Here is a 21,719-nt window from a genome sequence, read left to right as displayed (position 1 = left end):
AACCACAAAAGTGTTTAAAAGTATTTTTATTCTATTATCATTATAATACTGATTAAATTCCCGTCTATTACTGCTCGTTGTTTTCACCTGAACATGGTCCTTCCTCCAGTGCCTCTCATCTCCTGTGTGTTTGGCTGCGACTCCCTGGAAATGAACCCCTCCCTCTGGCCTTTATTATGCTGCAGGGCTTCTTGAAAATGCAGCGTCATATTCAGCCGCCTTTCTGTAATTTTATAATAATCTCATTTTTATTGGCAATTGTTTTGAAATTTCATCAATTATAATTTTTTGTGGCATTAAAGGTGCTACATGAAAAAAATTACATACAAATTATGTATGTATGTGTATATATATATATATATATATATATATATATATATATATATATATATATATATATATATAATGTGTGTGTGTGTGTGTGTGTGTGTGCGTGCTGCATTGAAAAGACCTGTGTTAGGAGCTGTGAGGTCTCATTCAGTGTGTTATTGGGCTGTGATGTGGAGGTGTGATGTTCTGGCTAGGCACTGTGTGTGTGTGTGTGTGTGTGTTTCAGGTGAGACTGTAGCACACAGACTGTGGCTTCCTCACTTTTTGTACACACTCATATACACTATAGACACACACACACACACACACACACAGGTGCATGCTGGACGCTTTTGTATACTGTTGCAAATGAACTCTGCACACATCATCACCTCTGTTGCTATTACACTCACTTTTCCCAAGCTCACCTGTTTACACACACACACACACACACACACACAGACTGTCAGACAGACTGGCGTCCTGTTGAAAGGTCAGTTGGTTGGAGGATGCTGTGGCTCCTGCTGCTGCTGCTTAGACCTGTGTGGCCTTTTCAAAGCCAATAGCATTCACAGACCTAACTGTTTACACACACACATGCACATGTACACACACTTACACACAAACACACACACACACAAACACACACATGTACACACACTTACACACAAACACACACACACAAACACACACATGTACACACACTTACACACAAACACACACACACACAAACACACACATGTACACACACTTACACACAAACACACACACACACAAACACACACATGTACACACACTTACACACAAACACACACACACACAAACACACACATGTACACACACTTACACACAAACACACACACACAAACACACACATGTACACACACTTACACACAAACACACACACACACAAACACACACATGTACACACACTTACACACAAACACACACACACACAAACACACACATGTACACACACTTACACACAAACACACACACAAACACACACATGTACACACACTTACACACAAACACACACACACAAACACACACATGTACACACACTTACACACAGACACACACACACACAAACACACACATGTACACACACTTACACACAAACACACACACACACACACAAACACACACATGTACACACACTTACACACAAACACACACACACACACACAAACACACACATGTACACACACTTACACATAAACACACACACACAAACACACACATGTACACACACTCACACACAAACACACACACACACACACACACAAACACACACATGTACACACACTCACACACAAACACACACATGCACATGTAAACATACATATAGTTTTATAGTAGTCTCATTTTTATCTCTTGTTTAATGGCAGAATTGCAAAAATCTAAGAGTGTGTTTACATGAATACATGTTTGTGTGTGTGATGCTGTGTGTGTGTGTGTGTGTGTGTGTGATGCTGTGTGTTTGTGTGAGGGAGGCTGGCTGTGTCTGTAGACCCCAGTAGGGGTGATGCCTGAAGAGTGTGTTTAATCACTTAGCCAACTGCTTATTTACGTCTCATGGCCTGACACCCCACTGCTCTTTGTCTAGATGTGTGTGTGTGTGTGTGTGTGTGTGTGTGTGTGAGAGAGAGAGAGAGAGAGAGAGCAGGACATGTGAGTCTGTTTACATACACATTATCTTTTTTACTTTTTATAGAGGAATTTTGGAAGTGTGTGTGTGTGTGTGCGCCATGAAGAATGAAATGGCTCTGGCGTCATCGTGTTGACCTGCCTGAGGTTTTCTTCAGGTGATCTTGTGCTCTACCATTAATAAATGATCTGCTTGCAGGCACCAGGGTAAATTGCTCACACACACTCACACACACACACACACACTCTTGCAGTCATTTTGTTGAAAGCCCCTCAGGTGGTATGTGGACCGAACTCGTCTTTAGAAAGGCAAAATGTGAATTAGTGTTACACGGGTCTCATCAGGTCTCACAGTGTGTGTGTGTGTGTGTGTTTCTGTGCCTGCATTCTCTGGTCAGAATAACATTAGCTTGTTTTTTACACTGAGCATGCACATTAACTCTAGCAGCATGTGCTTATTTCTGTGTTTCTCAGTTAAAAATAGAAACACGCTAATGAACATAAGCTTTCTCTAAAACATTTAAAAACACATCCTCGTGCTGATCATGTCGCTGTTACAGCTAGCAGAAAGTCACTCAGAATCAGTCGGACTGGAGTTTTTAGTCGTTAGCCTTTCATGGTTTTAGCGCCGATGTCCCTGTCGCTTAGATAGGACTGTTGATGGTGTGCAGTATAATGTACTATTGCTGATTGATGCAGTGTCGCTTGTGGAGTTCAGGCTGCATCCAGGGTCTTGCTGCCACTCGCTGGAAAGGAAGGGGGCGTGGCTTATGCGTGTGACATGGTGTGTAGAAGTGCTGTCACTACATCAAACAATACCAGGAGGAACGAGATGGCTGTAGCTGCTAGTGTCTGCTAGTGTAACATTTCATCTTTTTTTTAAAAATTTAATTATTAATAATTAGCTGTTAACGAGGTCAGGGATGCTGTAAAACTGAAGCAAATAAACATAGCGAGTTAACGAGAATTAACTTTACCTCCACTCATGAGAAAATGATATGGACTCTACATGTGCATGAGCTCTGTGATGGACAGCAGCAGTGATACTTACTGAAGTCTTGTATGGTGAAGTCGCCCTGATAAACCTTCTCTTAAATGTAACCTGCGCTCGTGTTCTGCGAGTTGAACACATTCACAGCTTCTGAGAAAGCTCTGAAATCAGACAGCAGGTTAGTAAAAGTTCTTAAAGGATACAAAGGTTGAAAGTTTATCTTAATGCTGCAGGCATCATGTTTCCAAACAGACATTTAAATCCTTCCACACGATACGGAATCTACAACTGATGCTATTGTCGGTTTGTCTCAAACCTTCTCAGAAACTATCAATGAGGAAATCACATCGATCTGCTCTCATGCACAGCAGATCCCTGACTCCAGTTTATCATCCATGTTGGAGGGTGAGGATAAAATGAAGCTTCTCAACAAAACAAATATGATTTTTAGATTTTCTGTCATGACGTTGCAATTCAGTCCGCTTCTGTTTTATCCAGAATAAAAGAAGAGCTAAAACGAGGCTACAGAACAAAAGAGTACTAACCAGTATCTCTGTGGTGATGATATTATTTTACAGGAGTCTTTACTGCAGGCCCTGGAGGACAGAGTGTACCTTAAAAAGTACAGAATTAGAGCAGCGGTTGTGCCTGTAGTACCACAGGGAATATAAACCTGTAGCTGTACCGGAGCTCGCAGTCTGACAGTGACACTCACCTTGTGAAGTCTGCAGGATTGATGAAATTGACCAAAACGTTATAGGATAGTGTTTTCTGAGATCACAATCCTCAGGGACTATGATGATGATATCAGAAAGAGCTGATAGTGTAGTGACTGGACTTTTCTTTAAGGGTTTTTTTGGGTAGCGTCTTGATTTTGTCTACTGAGAGGTGATACATCATTGTGAATCATTTCTGCCAGTACACTGTGTGTGTTTGTGTGTGTCTGTGAGTTCTTTGTGTTTTTAATCTCACTGTGTGACAGGTAGCATGAGGCATGAACACAGAAACACAGAGTCTTTGATTAAAGCCCTGGAGGTGACTTGTGTTTACACCAGAGGTGCTCATATATCAGTGTAATGTCCTTCCAGCACTGATTAGTCTAAGGAGCCTTAATATTGGCTGACTTCTTGAGTTAAATGATATATCAGCTTGGAAATTGTGTGTGTGAGTGAGGGGGGTGGGGTGGGGGGCAAAACAGGTAGTTAAATGTTAAATTCATTAGCTAGCTGCAACGTGTCATTTCCCATATTTTGGTAACCCAGAGTCCTAACAGACTAAATAATACAATCTAATATAACCCCCAATTATGACAATTATGAGTTATTGAGTTAAATGCCGTCTTACAGACTGCTGACAACATAAATTCCCTAATATCTTCATTATAATGTTCAGGCCATGAGCTGTGTCACAGATTCACATTAAAAACATTGCTCATGTCTTTTTTCTCTTCAGTACTCTTTATCACACGACTACAGTGGCCGAGAAGTGCAAAACAAAATAACAAAACTGAAAACACAACAATTCAGATAAACTGGGATAGGTAGGTACAGTGAGGGAAAAAATGATTTGATCCCCTGCTGATTTTGTACGTTTGCCCACTGACAAAGAAATGATCAGTCTGTAATTTTAAGGGTAGGTGTATTTGAACAGTGAGAGATAGAATAACAACAAAAAATCCAGAAAAACACATTTCAAAAAAGTTATACATTGATTTGCATTTTAATGAGTGAAATAAGTATTTGACCCCTTTGCAAAACATGACTTAGTACTTGGTGGCAAACCCTTGATGGCAATCACAGACGTCAGACATTTCTTGTAGTTGGCCACCAGGTTTGCACACATCTCACATCTCAAGGAATTTGGACCCACTCCTCTTTGCATCCATGACCCATTTTCAATGCCCTGGCTGAGGGAAGGAGGTTCTCACTCAAGATTTGACGGTACATGGCTCCATCCATCGTCCCTTTGATGCGGTGCGGTTGTCCTATCCCCTTAGCAGAAAAACACCCCCAAAGCATAATGTTTCCACCTCCATGTTTGACGGTGGGGATGGTCTCCTTGGAGTCATTCCTCCTCTTCCAAACACGGCGAGTTGAGTTGATGCCAAAGAGCTGGATTTTGGTCTCATTTGACCACATGACCTCTGAATCATTCAGATGTTCACTGGCAAACTTCAGATGAGCCTGTACATGTGCTTTCTTTAGCAGGGGGACCTTGCGGGCGCTACTGGATTTCAGTCTTTCACGGCGTAGTGTGTTACCAATTGTTTTCTTGGTGACTGTGGTCCCAGCTGCCTTGAGATCATTGACAAAATCCTCCAGTGTAATTCTGGGCTGATTCCTCGCCATTCTCATGATCATTGAAACTCCATGAGGTGAGATCTTGCATGGAGCCCCAGACCGAGGAAGACTGACAGTCCTTTTGTGTTTCTTCCATTTGGGAATAATCGCACCAACTGTTGTCACCTTGTCACCAAGCTGCTAGGCGATGGTCTTGTAGCTCATTCCAGCCTTGTGTAGGTCTACAATCTTGTCCCTGACATCCATGGACAGCTCTTTGGTCTTGGCCATGATGGAGAGTTTGGAATCTGATTGATTGCTTCCTTCTGTGGACAGGTGTCTTTCATACAGTTAATGAGCTGAGATTAAGAGCACTCCCCGAGAGTGGTCCTACTGTAATCTCAGCTCCTTACCTGTATAAAAGACACCTGGGAGCCAGAAATCTTTCTGACTGATAAGGGATCAAATACTTATTTCACTCATTAAAATGCAAATCAATGTAGAACTTTTCTGAAATGTGTTTTTCTGGATTTTTTTGTTGTTATTCTGTCTCTCACTGTTCAAATACACCTACCATTAAAATTACAGACTGATCATTTCTTTGTCAGTGGGCAAAAGTACAAAATCAGCAGGGGATCAAATCATTTTTTCCCTCACTGTATAGTTTGAGAATGGAACTCTTCCCTCTGATTGGACGAGACATCTGTCACTCAGGATCTACATGAAGTCCAGCTGTAGCAGTAGAGAGTGGATTGGTGTGTGTATGAACGCAGCTCTGCTCTTATAGCGCTCCTTACATCCTTTCATCTGGAATAATTTGATCTTCCACACATTCCTGGTAAAGTTACACTTTCCATCACTTAGCTGAAGTGACTTTTTGCGACTACGATTAAGGAAACAGAACCTGGGGACGATACGGTTGTCCCAAGCGCATTCACACAATCCAACACACAAATCACTGCGCTCCAGACACTGTACTGGAACATCACAGCTTCACCAGCAGGAGATTTAATATATTAAAAAGCACAATACGGACCAGCGCGACCTCCTTATAGTGAAATCTAATCAGTATAGAGCCATTTATTTACATTATATAACCATCGTGTCCATATCGCCAGGCTCTGCTTGGATATGCTGGAGATGAAGTTCCTTACACTGCAGTTTAGGTGCCAAGGAAGACTCGGTTTTGCCCAGTCATCACTAGGTGTGTGTGTGGGATGGTGTAGTTGAAATGTTGAGTCAGGTTACAGTACGGCTACTTTTGGCTGGAAGTTGTGTTTCCTGAGTGGATGGTTTGTGTGTGTCAAGCGGTTTTGTTGGAATGAAGTAGCTAATAATTTAGTGTGTGTGTGTGTGTGTGTGTTGGTGAAAAAAGAATATGTACTATAAGTCTTTGGAGCATAAATAAACTGTGATGAGTCAGAGATATTTCTGGGCTGCTCCGCCCCCTCACTCGCTCCCTTAGTGCTGATATATGAATAAAACAGATGGGTGAAGGGCTGGACGTCCGTTTTCACTCAATCTCTCTCTCTCTCTCTCTCTCTCTCTCTCTCTCTGTCAGCAGTGATGGTGAAGCCAGAAAATCTCTACACTGACAGAGACCAATGGGAGTGAGATATAGCCCAAATGATTTAGCTCCCATATACTACAGCAATTTGACAATGATGTCTAATCCTTTATGTAATGTTGTGGAACATCAATGAAACAAGTTAGTTCCTGTTCTCACTCACGTTACAGCAGTCATTCCCTCACTGGCCTTCCTTATGTCTGCACTATATAGCCAAAAGTATGTGGACACCAGAGCACCCTGTGCGTTCAAACAGAGTTGTTCCCTCTTTGCTGTTATAAAAAGCTCCGCTCTTCTGGAAGGTTTTCCACTAGATGTTGGATCGTGGCTGTGGGGATTTGTGTTCACTGATCTACAAGAGCTTTAGTGAAATCAGACACTGATGTTGTGTGAGGAGGTCTGGAGATCCAGTTCATCCCAAAGGTGTTCAGTGGGGTTGAGTCAGAGTCAGGACTCTATGCAGGACACTCCAGTTCTTCCCCTTCAACCTTAACACACCGTGTCTTCATGGAGCTGCTTTGTGCACAGGGGCTTTGTCATGCTGGAACAGGTTTGTCAGTGTGTTTAATGTTTCTGTGCATTAAAATCGCTAAATATTTTGCGGATTTGAAAACCTTTTGGCTCAAGGTTGTGAACAGTGAACAGTGCAGCTTCTGCATGGTCACTCAGAGTAATGAATGAAGTATACACTACACCTAAGATGAAAGAAAATGTTTTACTAAAATCTGTTTTAAATGTTAGCTGATGTAGAAAAATGAATGTTTTAGCAAATTTTAGTGTATGACAAGAAACAGCTACAAAGCTCTCTCTTTAAGCCACTGGTTCATAGCCATGCTACCTTGTCCTGCACCTATTTTTTCCTCTCCAACACACACACACACACTTCATCTCAGGAAGGGCTATTAATTAGTTGATTAGTTGGATTAATTATGCTGGGAGCAGGCAACACTAATGTGTGTAGGAAAGGAGGATCTCCAGGGATCACTGTGGTCAATGCATTTTGAAACAGCTAGTATTTTATCTGATATATCCTCCGCTGCCACTCTGTCTTTTTTTTTCTCTCTCTCCGCTCTGTCTACATCAGCAGCCTGTAGTCTTGTCCAGCCTTTTATGGCATTAACAAAAGCGCCTGTCTCTCTTACTCTGGGATAAGTGCTCCACTCAATTGTTGGTAAATTGTTGGCAAAACAAGGCCTGCAGCAACCAGCAGGCTTCCCCACACACACACACACACACACACCTTATACCATGACTAAACCTATAAACAGCATCCACAATTGTCCTACTTTTTTGTTCCTAGTCATTGCTTGATTCATTTGTCAGTAATGTTACTTGCATTCCCTTAGTCCAACAGCACACGATGAAAATAGTGTGGATGTGTTATTTAAACAGCGGATGAATGCTGACTGCTTCCAGGTGTGTAGTTAGCTAATTAGCACACTGAGCACTCACTCCAGCATCTCTGAGGATCTGTTGAGAGTTTGTGAAGGAAGTGCACCTTAGATTTCTTGTAATACAGCTGCCCATTTTTTTCACGCTAGCTGAAGGCCATCTTTGACTGAGAATAGAAGAAAAACAGAGCAGCATGAGTTGTGGAGGTACTCTGGGTGCAGGCTTCAGGATTGGTGATCTGTGCACTTGCTCTAGCTCAAGCATGTGCAGATTATGGGCTGCAGATTACTCTGAGGAAACAGAATGGTAGACAGTGATCCTTTTAGAGATACCAGTTACTTGATTGTTTGTCTAGGGCAATTTTTCCAGCTTTTCCTTAATTAGATTGTTTTCAGACATTTGCAGTGAGGCTCAAATTTGCACCAGCTACTGTTATCTCAATGTTTTGAATTTTAGAGCTGACTGAGCTAATGTTGGCATTGTCTGTTACTTGAGAATGCAGTTTGGCATTGAATCTAATTTAAAGTGGCTAAGTGTCTTCATGGATAGTGAAGACGTTCTGTTGTAAAGGAGCAGTATTAACTGTCACATGGTGCAGTTGGTCACTGCTAGCTTCACTTGGAATCAGAATTAAATTCCACATTTGTTTTTTCTCCTTTATTAATTTTTTTTATTCACATGGGTCTCTTAATTTCAGGTTTAAATATATTTATTGCATTCACATTGCAGTATAAATTCTATAATGTAATTTTTATTTTTTTTATTTTTATTTTTTTTAATCTTTGTAGTTTCCAATTTAAAAGACATAACCCAGAACACGGCTTCTTTCTCTGTGGGACTCTGTGGTGTAGTGGTAAAGGTCTTGCCTCAGAAGATAGAGGTTGCTGGTTCAAATCTGGCTTGTCCCCAAAGTTACACTGAATGGTGAGCTGGTTGTGTGGCAGTTGGTTGAGAGGAATGGTGAGCTGGAAAAAGGGGCCTGAAAAACAGCAGAACAACAACACCAAAAAAAAGGGTGCAATATTTTATAGCGTTTTTCCCACCCCTATTAGGAGAAAAAGCTTTCAGGCTTTATTGTGTCTTTTCTTCTGTCTCACCCCATCCCTTCAATGGGCTCCTTTCTCAAGCCCTCAGCCCAGCTGTGTATCCATCATGCCTCACTTGGCTCCATCTTTACCACTCAAGCTGTGGCCACACTACTTAGTCAGTCTTTCTTGGTACCATCATACCAGTGGGTTTTCACCTTTGCTGCACCAAGTATGTCTTTCTTTTGTACAGGCCTTCAACCTTTGCCACTCAGGAGGTGCCTTTTGTTGTACTGGGCTTCAACCTTTGCTGCTCAGAGTGCATCGTTCATTGCATTGGGCTGCAGCCATTGCCATTCAGAGTGCATTTTTCTTTGCACTGGACCCCAATCTTTGCCATACAGAGTGTGTCTTTCTCCTCCCCCTCCCCTTAGGTGTTGTTTGAACCAGGACCTTCATGGGCATGAGGGTATTGCTCATCCATATGAGCTACAGAATCTCATGTTTGTGTGCTTTCTTATAGGCCTCTTTACTTGTGATTTGCTCATCAAATTTAAGAGCAAAACCTAGACTTGAACTTGGGATGTTACGCTGCAAACACAGCGTCACTAACCACTAGACCAAGTGTATAATGCTGTGTAATCTTAAGGTAGTACCTTGTCTTATATGATAGGCCAGTTTTGTTTTTCATCCCCTCTTAATGTTACAACAAAAGAAGGATTTGAACCCAGAATATCATGCACCAAAGGCCACATTACTAACCACTAGACTACTGCAGGATATGTTTAAGGTTCAGAATCTCATGGTAGTCCCCCATCTTATAGGAGACTTTAGATTTTTTCTTTAACCCAACCTGATGTTTCAGCAAAATGTGGCTCTGAACCAGGAATGTCACACACAAGAAACCATAACTCTAACCACTAGACCACATTTGGATTGAGAGGTGCTGTTGAATCACATATGGTAGTACCCCATCTTTTAGGGCATTATAACTTTAATCATTTTGCCCCTATCTGAAGCTACAGCAAACAAAAGGCTTGAACCAGGTATGCCCTGTAACAATACTCAGGGGTTATCACCCCTGACCACTGCACCACTGCAAGATAGCTTGAGTGTTGTGAACAGATTTTTCTGGTTGAGCAGATCATCATTCAGATTGTCACTTTTCAAAAATAAAGATAAAAAATTAGGTATTGTTTGAACCCTTAACCTTGCTCATTAGAGGCAAGCACTTATTGCTGAGTTCACACTGCATGACTTTTTTTTTTCTGACTGAAACATACCTCAGTGATGCCCTACAGCCAATGAGAGAGCGAGATACAGGGCAGCGGGCAGTTCGGGGAGGAGTTATAGCGCGAGACCTCTGACATCACATGTGATCTTGCGTTATTTCCTTATTTTTTCTCGTGTATGTTCAGTTGTGAAACACAGTTTGCGTACCAGACAGAGTTGTCGGCGATTCTTCCTATAGTCATGCAGTGTGAACACAGCAGAAACTGAAGTTGTCATGCAGTGTGAAAGCAACAGTGATCTGATGACTTTGAAAATCGTGCAGTGTGAACCCGGCATATCTGGTCGAGCTACAGATTCCTTATTCCAACCAAATGCTTCAACAAAAGTTGGATTTGAACCAGCAACCTTATGCTGCATAGGTCATGTCACTAACAACTAGACCACAGTAAATCAGCAAAAGCCTTCAGAAGCTCATAGTACCTTTCACAATCCATGTCTTCCTCCAAATGTGATGCAACAGTGATAAGAGCATTTGAACCTGTGCACTTTGGTTTCAAAGGTCAAGACTCTAACCACTAAACCACAGCATAACTAGTTAATGGTGCATCTTATGGTATTAGCCCATCTTATAAGACATTAATTTTTTTTTACCTCCCTGTCTGACGCTACAACAAACAAATGATTTGAATCAGAAAAATCATGCACCAGAGTCTATGCACCTAACCACTGCCCCACTACAGGAGGAAGGAAGCATTTTAAACATTTTTCTGGATGAGGAGTTGATTCATTCCTTATAGCTTCCAAATGATGATGTTCAACACACACTAATCATTCAGGTTGTCACTTTTATTTATATATATATATATATATATATATATACACACACACAAATGGAAGCATAAAGATGTATTAACTCATGATGAGAAGGCTAATGTATTGTTTGAACCAGTGGTCTCCTTCACCAGAAGGCAGCACCTAACTGATTGACCTATAGAGACACATAACAAGAAGCACCACATTTACCTTTTTGTACTTCTTCCCAACAACAAAAGGCAGATTTGAACAAGGGATACCATGGGGCAGAGTGCATGTTGTTAGTCACTAGACCACCAAACAGCACTAAAAGCCCACACAATCTTATGGTACTTCTTAGTGTTATAGGAGCTTTCACTTTCTTCACCCCAGCATGAACCCTCAGCAAGACAAAGATTTGAACCAGAAATATCATGCGTCTAAGACCATGGGCTAAGCACCAGACCAGGGGCGTCTAATCTTATCCACAGAGGGCCGGTGTGGGTGCAGGTTTTCATTCAAACTGAGCAGAAGCCACACCTGAGTCTACTGAAAGCCAAGATCAGTTGATTAGCCAGTTGGAATCAGGTGGAATCATATTTGAAACAGGGCTACTATACTTCAGAATTCAAGTCTTTAAGCACTGCACCATTGCAGGACAAAGGAAACAGCCTGAACATTTTTGTGTATGAGGAGTTGATTAATTCCAGAAGGCTGCATTACCTCTTTCACTTTTCTGTGCGTCATCCCAACCAAATGCTACAACAAAAGGACTTGATCCAGCGCTGGCATGCTTCAGAGCCTATGTTCCTAACCACTAGTTGACTGTAGGACCACAACACAACAGCAAATAAAAAACCTCACATAATATCAGAGGTACCCAGTTTTTAAATCTTTTTTTCAACCCCCACTGATGCTACAGGACTTTTGTGAATGAGGAGTTGGTCAAATGATGGTCATTTTGTAGCACTTTTAAACTAGAAGATCTTTAAGTTACATTTTTTAGATACATCTTTTTTTGTAACCTAAAAGCCACCATGCTGTGTTTTTGTTGGATTACTAATAATATCACTATGATCAAGCATAGATACATTTCTTAGATAGATTTTGACCAAACTTCCTACCGTACAATGGTGTTTTAACCAAAATGTGGACAAAGCAAGCATTGTGTCTGTATGGTCAAGCACATCTGGGTGCATCACATTCTTTTCTAAAACATGTCATGTATGTTGCATCTCCAGCTGGTGCTTCTTCTACAGCCTGGTGAAATATTTACAATGTGTATGCAATGTTCCTTTTGTACAACACATAAATACAAACAATAAATTCAGCAAACTATAGCATTCTGTTCTCATAACTCTCTACATGGCAGCTCCCACTCGGCTACTTTGCTGCTGTCCTATAAATAAAAAACGCCTGCTACAATTTTTAGTGTTTGCATCCATCCTGAGTGGAAAAGGGTTCTGAAGCATCTGGGCCAAATCTTCCAGATTCAGATAGAAGCTCTAGATAGAAGCCCTTCAATTCATTTTGATTTAACATAGCCCTCACTTCACCTGAGAGACATTTCACTTTATTTCTCCTGAACATGACATTTTCTATCATAACGTCATGACTATTATAGAAAGGAACGGTCATTTGGTTCAGTTGTGCTTTGCTTAAAGGACACCTCCACCCTGAATGACTTACATATTGATCTTCATAATTAACATGCAATCTTTCCATGTCCATGATTTATTTACTAATGAAATGTGATTTTGTTTGTAAGAGTGCTGACTATTTGTTAGCAGTGAATTTGAGCATAGCGTTCCAGGAGCAGTAGATCAGTGGGTAAGCTGTTGGGACAGGGAGCAGAAGGTTGTTTGCTCAAATCTCACTGTAAACCGTGTAATATTGTACTATGGGGTTTAGGTGAAGTGTACCCTGTTACAGGGACGCTATAACAATGTGAAGTCTAGCTTGTTTTTTTCCGCCAATAAGCAGATCCAGAGTAGCGTAAAGAACGCAGCACACAGACATGAAGTGTGTGTTAGTGTGTGATTTAGTCAGGGTTTCATGAGGAGCAATAACAGGACATTTAGTCATGATTGTTACAGGAGTGAAGCAGGTCCATGAGGAGTCATTTTAGTTACATAAACTCCAAAGGTTTTGCGGTTTGAGCAGATGGTCAGAGAATTCCTCCCCAAGGGGAATGTGTGCATGCGTGTGCATGTGTGTGTGTGTGATTGTGCACACATGCATGTACGTGTACACGTTCTGTAAATATCATTCTGTAGGTTGCAGACACGTTCTTTTCTGCACTGCGTGTGTGATGTTTAGCTTCCTGTATGGCAGATATTGAAATATTGTTTCACATAAGCGACTGATTTACAAACCACACACACACACACACACACACACACTCCTAGTAACAGTTAAACCAAAAACCACTGTCTTTACACACACACACACACGCTGGATGTGTGTTACCACATCCGTGGCAGCAGCACAGTGGTTAACATGACAACTGTAGTGAGAGTGTGTGTGTGTGTATCTTTGTATGTGTGTGTGTGTGTGTGTCACAGGCTGTTTTTGAACTGGTTTGTTTTTGCAAATGTGTGTGTACACATCTAACCGATAATATTATCAATTTTAAGGAAAAATAATATAGTAATATTAATCAGTAATAATAATCAGTTCCAGGGTCATGTGATGTAGTAGAGTTACTGTTACCCCTTAATGATTATTTTTGTATAACAGCCTACAACACAGTGGTTTATTCTTCTTACCCCACAATAAACATTCAGATTTATTAAAGACATGCCTGATCATTTAGAAATGCCAGCCGTTGTTCCTGCAGCTCATGTAATCCTGAAATCAGACTTAATCTGGACCGTATTGTGTCCAAATTTACTGAGTGTAATCCCTGAAGAGAGAGGCAGAGAGAGGTTTAGCGCTTCTCACTGATAAATATCCAGACTGTATCAAGATCAAAAGGAAATGTTCACGTCCATCAGAGAATACATTAATGCATTTTGATGTAGGTGTGTTTGTTGGAGGAAATTAATCTTTTTCGTCGTGTAAATAGGAAACTCATTTAAACACAGATGCACTGCTCCAGTCTTTACGCTTACACCAGAATGTATTCTGCCAAAAAACCTGAGAATTGCACTCATTTAAAATGACTTATTTTGCTGATATTTAAAGGAATCACTTAATAAATATCATATCGCATTGTATTAATGGTATTTTACTGGTTATTTATCCTCACGTCTCCATTTTTCTGTGTTTTTTTCTCTGTATTCCAGGAAACAGTTGAATATGCCTTCCTCATCATTTTTACAATTGAGACCTTCCTAAAGATCATAGCATACGGATTAGTCATGCATCAGAATGCGTACGTCAGGAACGGCTGGAACATGCTGGATTTTATTATCGTCGTCATTGGGTAAGTGTGTCCTGAGGAACCGAGGAACACTGTCTTTTTTTTTTTTTCTCCCAATCTGCTGCAGGTCACCTGTAGTCACTAATCTCCGTTATGCTGCCCGTTATAGCCACTTTGCACAAAGGTGTCTTTTTGTGGATTAAAATGAACGAGGTGCAGCGCTGTGCAGAGAGCTGAGCCATGTGAAGAAAATTCTGCAAAGCAAAGTCACCTTAAGAAATAATGAAATAAAAAAGCTTTTACATGGAGAAAATGGAATATAAAGAGCAGGAAAGAGTGATGAACTAAACCAGATCACTATTTGACATGATCACACTCATTGAAACTGCATCGACTCTCTCAGGCCTCTCTGTAGCTCTGTTTTATAAGATGGACGGTGCTACAGTCTGTAGATAAAACAAGAACAGAATCCACTGTTGTTTCATCTGAAAAGTCCTCCATTACTGAATATACCTCTTACTTTAAAGACGCACAAAATGAAAATTTTGGGGAGAAATGGGCTCGTTTCTGCTAACACAAGAGGTATGAAATAAACATTGAAAAATTACAACACCTAAGACTTTTTCAAAGTAGTGGACATGCTGAAGAAAGCCCAGAGGATATTAAATACACAACTTAATCAGGCTGGATACTAAACTAAAGAACACATGCTGTTGCCATCAGAGCTGAGATGAGGCGACTAGTGTAGCCTATGTGTCATGAATAGCATGAATATTAGAATAAGGATTATTTACATAGACATGCAGGTATAAAAGAATATAGACTAAATATCTCTCTCAACTACGTTCGAGAACCAACTGGATAACTCACAGGAGCAATTTCTCTACATTTAGAGAAATTACAAACCAATTGAAAAAAGTGTCTTTGGTGCATTTCATCTGCATTTGATGCGTATAATCCTTACCCAGATAGAATTCTGATGCTCAGTGAGCACTGAACACATAGGCGTTAGCAGAGTCAATAAAGTCTGATGAATCATAAGAAGATGGAGTTTAGCTGAAGGTCGTGTGTGTGAGAGAGAGAGAGAGAGAGAGAGAGAGAGAGAGGGAGAGAGAGTGTATGCGTATGGTGATGTCATACAGGTCCTGTTGTGCCAAGAGTGAATATATCAGCTTTATTGAGAGGTGCTTTCAATCTGCTCCTGATCTCAGACTCTGATGCATTAATTCACTACAGTCACGTGCACACTCATCCTTCTGTCATCTTCCAAAGGAAAATCAGTTTATTCTCTCTCTCTTTTTGTATGGGCTCCTCCTTCTCTGCTCTAGTCACGCTCCCTAAACACACACACACACACACACACACACACAGCTCTTCAAGCAGCTATATGACCCAGAAAAGACACGAGGAATAACATCAAGTCTCCTTGCTGATAGAATGACTCACCATCTTTCCACACTCACCTCTTTTTGGAATAATGATCCATTCTTCATCGCTCTTTTTTTTGCTTTGTTTCCCTCTTCCTTTCTCTGTATTAATATTGTTTAATTGTTTTTCGCCATTCATGCCAATCTTCTCCTCTTCTTGCATCCGCTCTTTTCTATTTTTTTCTCCCCACACGCTCTCCTCTTGTGCGTCAGCCTCTTTTCTATCTTCTGCATGCTGCTTCCTTGCCTCGTTTCAGTATTAGCAGAGCGCAGCAGACAGACAGGTGCACTCACTGTGCTCTTAGACCATGCAGAAGTGTCACACTCTTCCTGTCTCTCAGACTGATGGCGTTAATGATGTGGAACTGTTACAGACTCACTGTTTAACGGTCAGATTATTAAATGTTCACTGTTTTGCAGATGCTACAATAACGTCTGAGGATTAATAGTGACAACAACGATTACTTAATGACATACAGCGCTTTCCACATTTTACACTTTTATTCCACATCATCTCTCACTTCTTTCAGCTATTTCATTTCTTAATAACTATAATTCTGATTTCTTACATGTTTATTTTTTTAATTTTAAAGACATCCTGTAAAATATGAAAAAAATATATATTTCTGTAAAAAATCATCTAATATTTATAGTACGAGTATGACTGGAGCAAATATTGTAAGAGCACATAAACTAAACTACAGAGAACAATGCTGTGTTTGTTTCGTTGCATTGAATTAGCCATTCAAAATCTATTGCACTTAAGTAGAGTTTAATTTCTTTATAATCTATTAAACATGGCACACTAAATCCAGTCATACCTGTGCAATGTGCATTTCACTGCATGTTGTACTGTGTATGTATATGTATGTGACAAATAAAATTTGAATTTGAATTTGAATGACAGTAAAATATTCATATTCGTATGAAGAACTCTCTGATCTTTCACACAACATATGTGTTTGAAACAGAGGGAATTTAATAAACGGATGTTTTTTTGCATAGTGTGAAATGCTGTTGTGTTTCTGCAGACTGTTCAGTGTTACCCTAGAAGTTCTGACCAAAGAAGGGGCTCAGCAAAGTGCAGGGAGCCCCGCCCCCACACACGGCCATGGAGGCAAACCGGGAGGCTTCGACGTCAAAGCGCTGCGGGCCTTCAGGGTGCTGCGACCCCTTCGCCTGGTCTCAGGAGTACCTAGTAAGTGACCTTTGACGCTTACTCTGTTCTCGTTTTAGAGCTCTGCTTTTTAAACCTTACCCATGTTTACATGATTCAACAGTTTTTTCCAGTGACTTGGGTTTGAAATGATTTGCACTCAACAAGGGTGATGGGGATTGTAGGCGTTATGCTGTTATGCTGGCCGTCCCACACTGCAAAAACCCTTCATAGGGGTGAATGTGAAGTGAACAAAGCTACACCACATGACCATATGGCAGCTCTCACTCACGTCCCCAGGAGCGTTCACACTGAACAAGCTGTTAAACTCTGAGCGCCCAAGCGCACTGTCGTCTACGGCGTTTGTGCACATGTGAATTTCCCTTACATATCTTGAAAGCACTGTATCACACGATGCACTATGATAAAATATATACCACATGGTAATCACAATACACTACAAACACAGATGATTACATTTACTGAAAATATTTTAAACCAACGAAGAAGATAGTAAAGAAAAGTCAGGTTTCTGTGTCAGTCTACACCGGGCTTCTCTTTTTTACTTGGATGAAATAAAAACTCTGGAGCATCCAATGACTTGCCTGTTTATTATGTATACATGTAGCTAATAACTCAGCAGCACAATAGATATTTTATGTCATCACCACAATCACAGACAAGTTTACACATGGCCACTAATTAACCTGGTGTTTGTTTGCTCGTACCTGCAGGTTTACAGGTAGTGTTGAACTCCATCATTAAAGCCATGGTTCCTCTTCTCCACATTGCTCTGCTGGTCCTCTTCGTCATCATCATCTACGCCATCATTGGCCTTGAGCTCTTCCTCGGCAAAATGCACGCAACCTGCTATATAGCTGGGACAGGTGGGTTTCAGATTTAGCTTCAAGGCTTGAGGTGGAGTTCAGTCGGCAGCCATGCTTCCAGTTTCACTTTTGCACATGCCTTATTGCTGTGAAGGCATGGTACTATTCAAAAAAGCGAACAAACTAATTATATAGTAACATGCAGTACAATGAAATATAGCAGAAAAATCTATCTAGTAGCAGATATTTACAGTTATACAGGTGTTTATATACGGCAAGGTTTCTTTTCTCCTTCTCAATGTGTCTATGTAGCTATGATAGCGGAGGACGACCCGGCTCCTTGTGCAATAAATGGTCATGGCCGAACCTGCCTCATGAACAATACGTTGTGCAGAGAAGGCTGGCACGGTCCCAATGGCGGCATCACCAACTTCGACAACTTCCTGTTTGCTATGCTGACGGTGTTCCAGTGCATCACTATGGAGGGCTGGACAGACGTGCTTTACTGGGTCAGTCACACCACTGCCTTCTGTATTTCATCCTCGTAGCATTATTTAGTGATAATTATAAGTAATTTCACTGTAGGTATTTATTTTGTGTTCCTGTTGAGATTGAGAAAGCCACTATTACAGATATAACAGTTATTATTATTATTATTATTATTATTATTATTATAATACAGAACAGGCTTTTTGCTGTCTAACACTCCCGCCTCTCCCCTGCTGGGTCACTGTTGCTCAGGGAACGCTACAGTGGGAAAATCCACATTACTGCATTCTTCATTGCTTCCTCCTGTCTTACACATCTGATTATTAGCTCTTTGCCTGACTGGAGTGTTTTCCTTTACTGGAGCTTCTGTGATTTGCTGTTACCTATCCTTTATCATTTTCTCATTGTTCTTTATTTATGTTAGTTAGGTTTATATAGAATGGAATACAAACAGATATAAAGTTACAATGAAAGTCACACAGTGAATATAAAAATGTGAAGTAGAGTTTAATCATGCGGCATTGTGCTTAGGCGTAATGCTCTCATTTCATTTTAAACATCACTTAAATACAGACTATTTCTGAAAACGTAAGATTCACATGTCAATATGTGGACCCCCATCCCCCCCAAACAACCCCCACACCCATGTTCAAATCATAACCTATGCTGGTGAATGTCAACTCATCACCTCAAAAGCACCTCCCCAGCACTTTGCTGTTGTTCTGGAAAATCTTCTGCTGTCCTGTCCTGGCCAGGTAGATATCTCTTGTAGACATCGGGAGGATTTGTCTGTTTCAGCCCACAGAGCTCATTTGGGGGCTTGTTTTGTGTCATCTTGAGTTTGGATAGCTTGGTCCTGGGAGGTTACCTTCCTCACCCTGTCACACTTGTCCAAGAAAGAAAGAAACAGAAGTAAATAAATAAATACAGAGCCTCATGTCACAATTCACTTATCTGTACAGTATGTGTACTAAATATTATTCGAGATCAGAATTAGGGGGAGGAGTTTTGTAGCGGTTTGCGTCATCGCAGTTTAAACATCAATGGAATCATGTTCGTGGACACCCATGCCAGTAGCTATGATAAAAGGATTCCTAGCGCATTCATAACACACACAAAACTGCAATGATGCCATGATGTCAGCGTTTTCAAAAACATTCATTGTTCATGTCTACACATTTAAAAAAATTTAAAGGAAAACAGAATCTTCTAATTTCTCCATTTTGAAGGTTTTCTACAGGCTTCATTTTCAGCAAGCTAAATGGCATATTTGTGTGGGCAGGAGGCCAAAAAGCAGAGAAAAAAGCCTATCTTTGAAATAATATGTGTATGTGTGTGGAGAGGAACTAAAACTGATAGATTTTCTACATTTTGTTTTGCTTGCTCTCACATCAGGTGTTTTTGTGAAATAGCAGAATTTCTTCCTCCTAGATCAGCATAAAGGAGATGGTGAGATGGCTCACAGCCCACACACAGCAGCAAAAAATCCAAGAGCGAGAGAGAGATAGAGAGACAAATCTCTCGCTCTCTTTCTCCCGCCCACCACTAACCTTGCGCCAGAGCTCCAGAGCACACTGGACCCTTCCTCCAGCAAGCATTGATAGCGTGTGGGCTCTCCACAATCACTTTCTCTGCACAGATCAGAGATTCTATTTCAGGGTTGACATTTGTTGCTCTGTATCTCACTTTGCCTGCAACTGTACTCCTCATTAACACACGCTGTGTTTCTTCAACTCAATATGGAGTCGCAGCATGTGAGATCCATTAAAAACCAAAAAATTAATGTGGCGCAGCTGTCTGATGTTTCTCCTTATTGTCGTCAGATCATGAATCCCGATGGTTTCACAACCATCTGTGGCTGCAAGACCAGAAGAGCATTCTCTTTCTTTCCTCACTGTCAAACTGACTTTAGTTAAATATCCAGACAAGGAATTGCTCATGACTAAACCAGAGGATGATGATAAAAAATAAAAATAAAAATAAAAATGTAGAGTAAACATTAACATTAAATAATCAGACTAGTTGAGTATAATGTAAGGGATAAAACAAAACAGGGTTCGCTGTTTTAGGAAAATAAGCATATCTGATACAAAGAAACATGATTTGCAGCTGCACTACCATCAGAGCTGCTGTTATTAGAATAAAATTAATCAAAACCTCCTGACCAAACCCAATTTCAATCACTATCAGACCAATGACTCTTCTCTCTGGATCTTTTATCTTCCATGACTGATATATTCCTCCTGATTCTATCTGTTTCTCTATTCTGTATTGTTCCCCCTCGTCCTCCTTCCTCCTCTCTCTCTCTCAGATGAATGATGCGATGGGGATGGAGTTGCCCTGGGTCTACTTTGTGAGCTTGGTCATCTTCGGCTCTTTCTTCGTCCTGAACCTTGTTCTGGGGGTGTTGAGTGGGTGAGAAGCTTGCTTTCTTCACTCCCGATTCCTCTGTCTCTTTTTGTCTCTCGCACACTATGTACTTCACACATTCTCTCTGTCTACCTCTAACATGGTCTTTCTCCTCAGTGTCTCTCACTCTCAGGGTGTTGGGTGATTCCTTTCCTCATCGCCAGTTATGTCTCTCTGTTTGGGGTAACACTGATCTTTGAATTCTTGCAGGTGAACGACTCTATTGGCCGGGAGACGCCATGGATCTACTTTGTTAGTCTGATCATTTTGGGGGCGTTTTTCGTCATGAACCTTGTGTTAGGTGTGCTCAGTGGGTAAGAGCAGTGTGCTGGGTGTGTTTAGTGCTTAAAAAAGTGTGTGCTAAGTGTTTAGTGGGTAAGAGGGGTGTGCTTAGTGGGTAAAAGAGGTGTGTTTGGTGTGTTTAGTGGGTTACAGGAATGTTTTTGGTGTGTTAAAGGAGTGTGTTTGGTGTGTTTAGTGGATTAAAGGAGTGTGTTGGGTGTGTTTAGTGAGTTAAAGGGGTGTGTATGGTGTGTAAAAGGATAGTGTTTAGTGTGTTTTGTGTGTTAAAGGAGTGTGTTTGGTGTGTTTAGTGGGTTATAGAGGTGTGTTTGTTGTGTTACGTGGGTTAAAGGAGTGTGTTTGGTGTGTTTAGTGGGTTAAAGGAGTGTGTTTGGTGTGTTTAGTGGGTTAAAAGAGTGTGTTTGATGTGTTTAGTGGGTTAAAGGAGTGTGTTTGGTGTGTTAAAGGAGTGTGTTTGGTGTGTTTAGTGGGTTAAAGGAGTGTGTTTGGTGTGTTTAGTGGGTTAA

The 21,719-nt window shown here is 40.9% G+C and overlaps 1 protein-coding gene across 14 annotated transcripts in view; it reads left to right on the top strand.

Annotated features, from left to right (window-relative positions):
• cacna1da (calcium channel, voltage-dependent, L type, alpha 1D subunit, a) overlaps positions 1 to 21,719 on the top strand; it is an 89,191-nt gene that overhangs the window by 11,176 nt on the left and 56,296 nt on the right. For all 14 annotated transcript variants that reach the window (XM_058373333.1, XM_058373337.1, XM_058373341.1 and 11 more), the window contains exons 4-8: positions 14,526 to 14,665; positions 17,061 to 17,227; positions 17,920 to 18,072; positions 18,325 to 18,521; positions 20,813 to 20,916. In XM_058373333.1, coding sequence (XP_058229316.1) covers positions 14,526 to 14,665; positions 17,061 to 17,227; positions 17,920 to 18,072; positions 18,325 to 18,521; positions 20,813 to 20,916 — 761 coding nt within the window. The remainder of the gene's footprint in view (positions 1 to 14,525; positions 14,666 to 17,060; positions 17,228 to 17,919; positions 18,073 to 18,324; positions 18,522 to 20,812; positions 20,917 to 21,719) is intronic.

Source organism: Hemibagrus wyckioides, linkage group LG21, assembly GCF_019097595.1.
Source record: "Hemibagrus wyckioides isolate EC202008001 linkage group LG21, SWU_Hwy_1.0, whole genome shotgun sequence".
Lineage (NCBI taxonomy): Eukaryota > Metazoa > Chordata > Actinopteri > Siluriformes > Bagridae > Hemibagrus > Hemibagrus wyckioides.
Note: the sequence above shows the minus strand (reverse complement) of the source record. Positions and strands in the feature narration are given on the sequence as shown.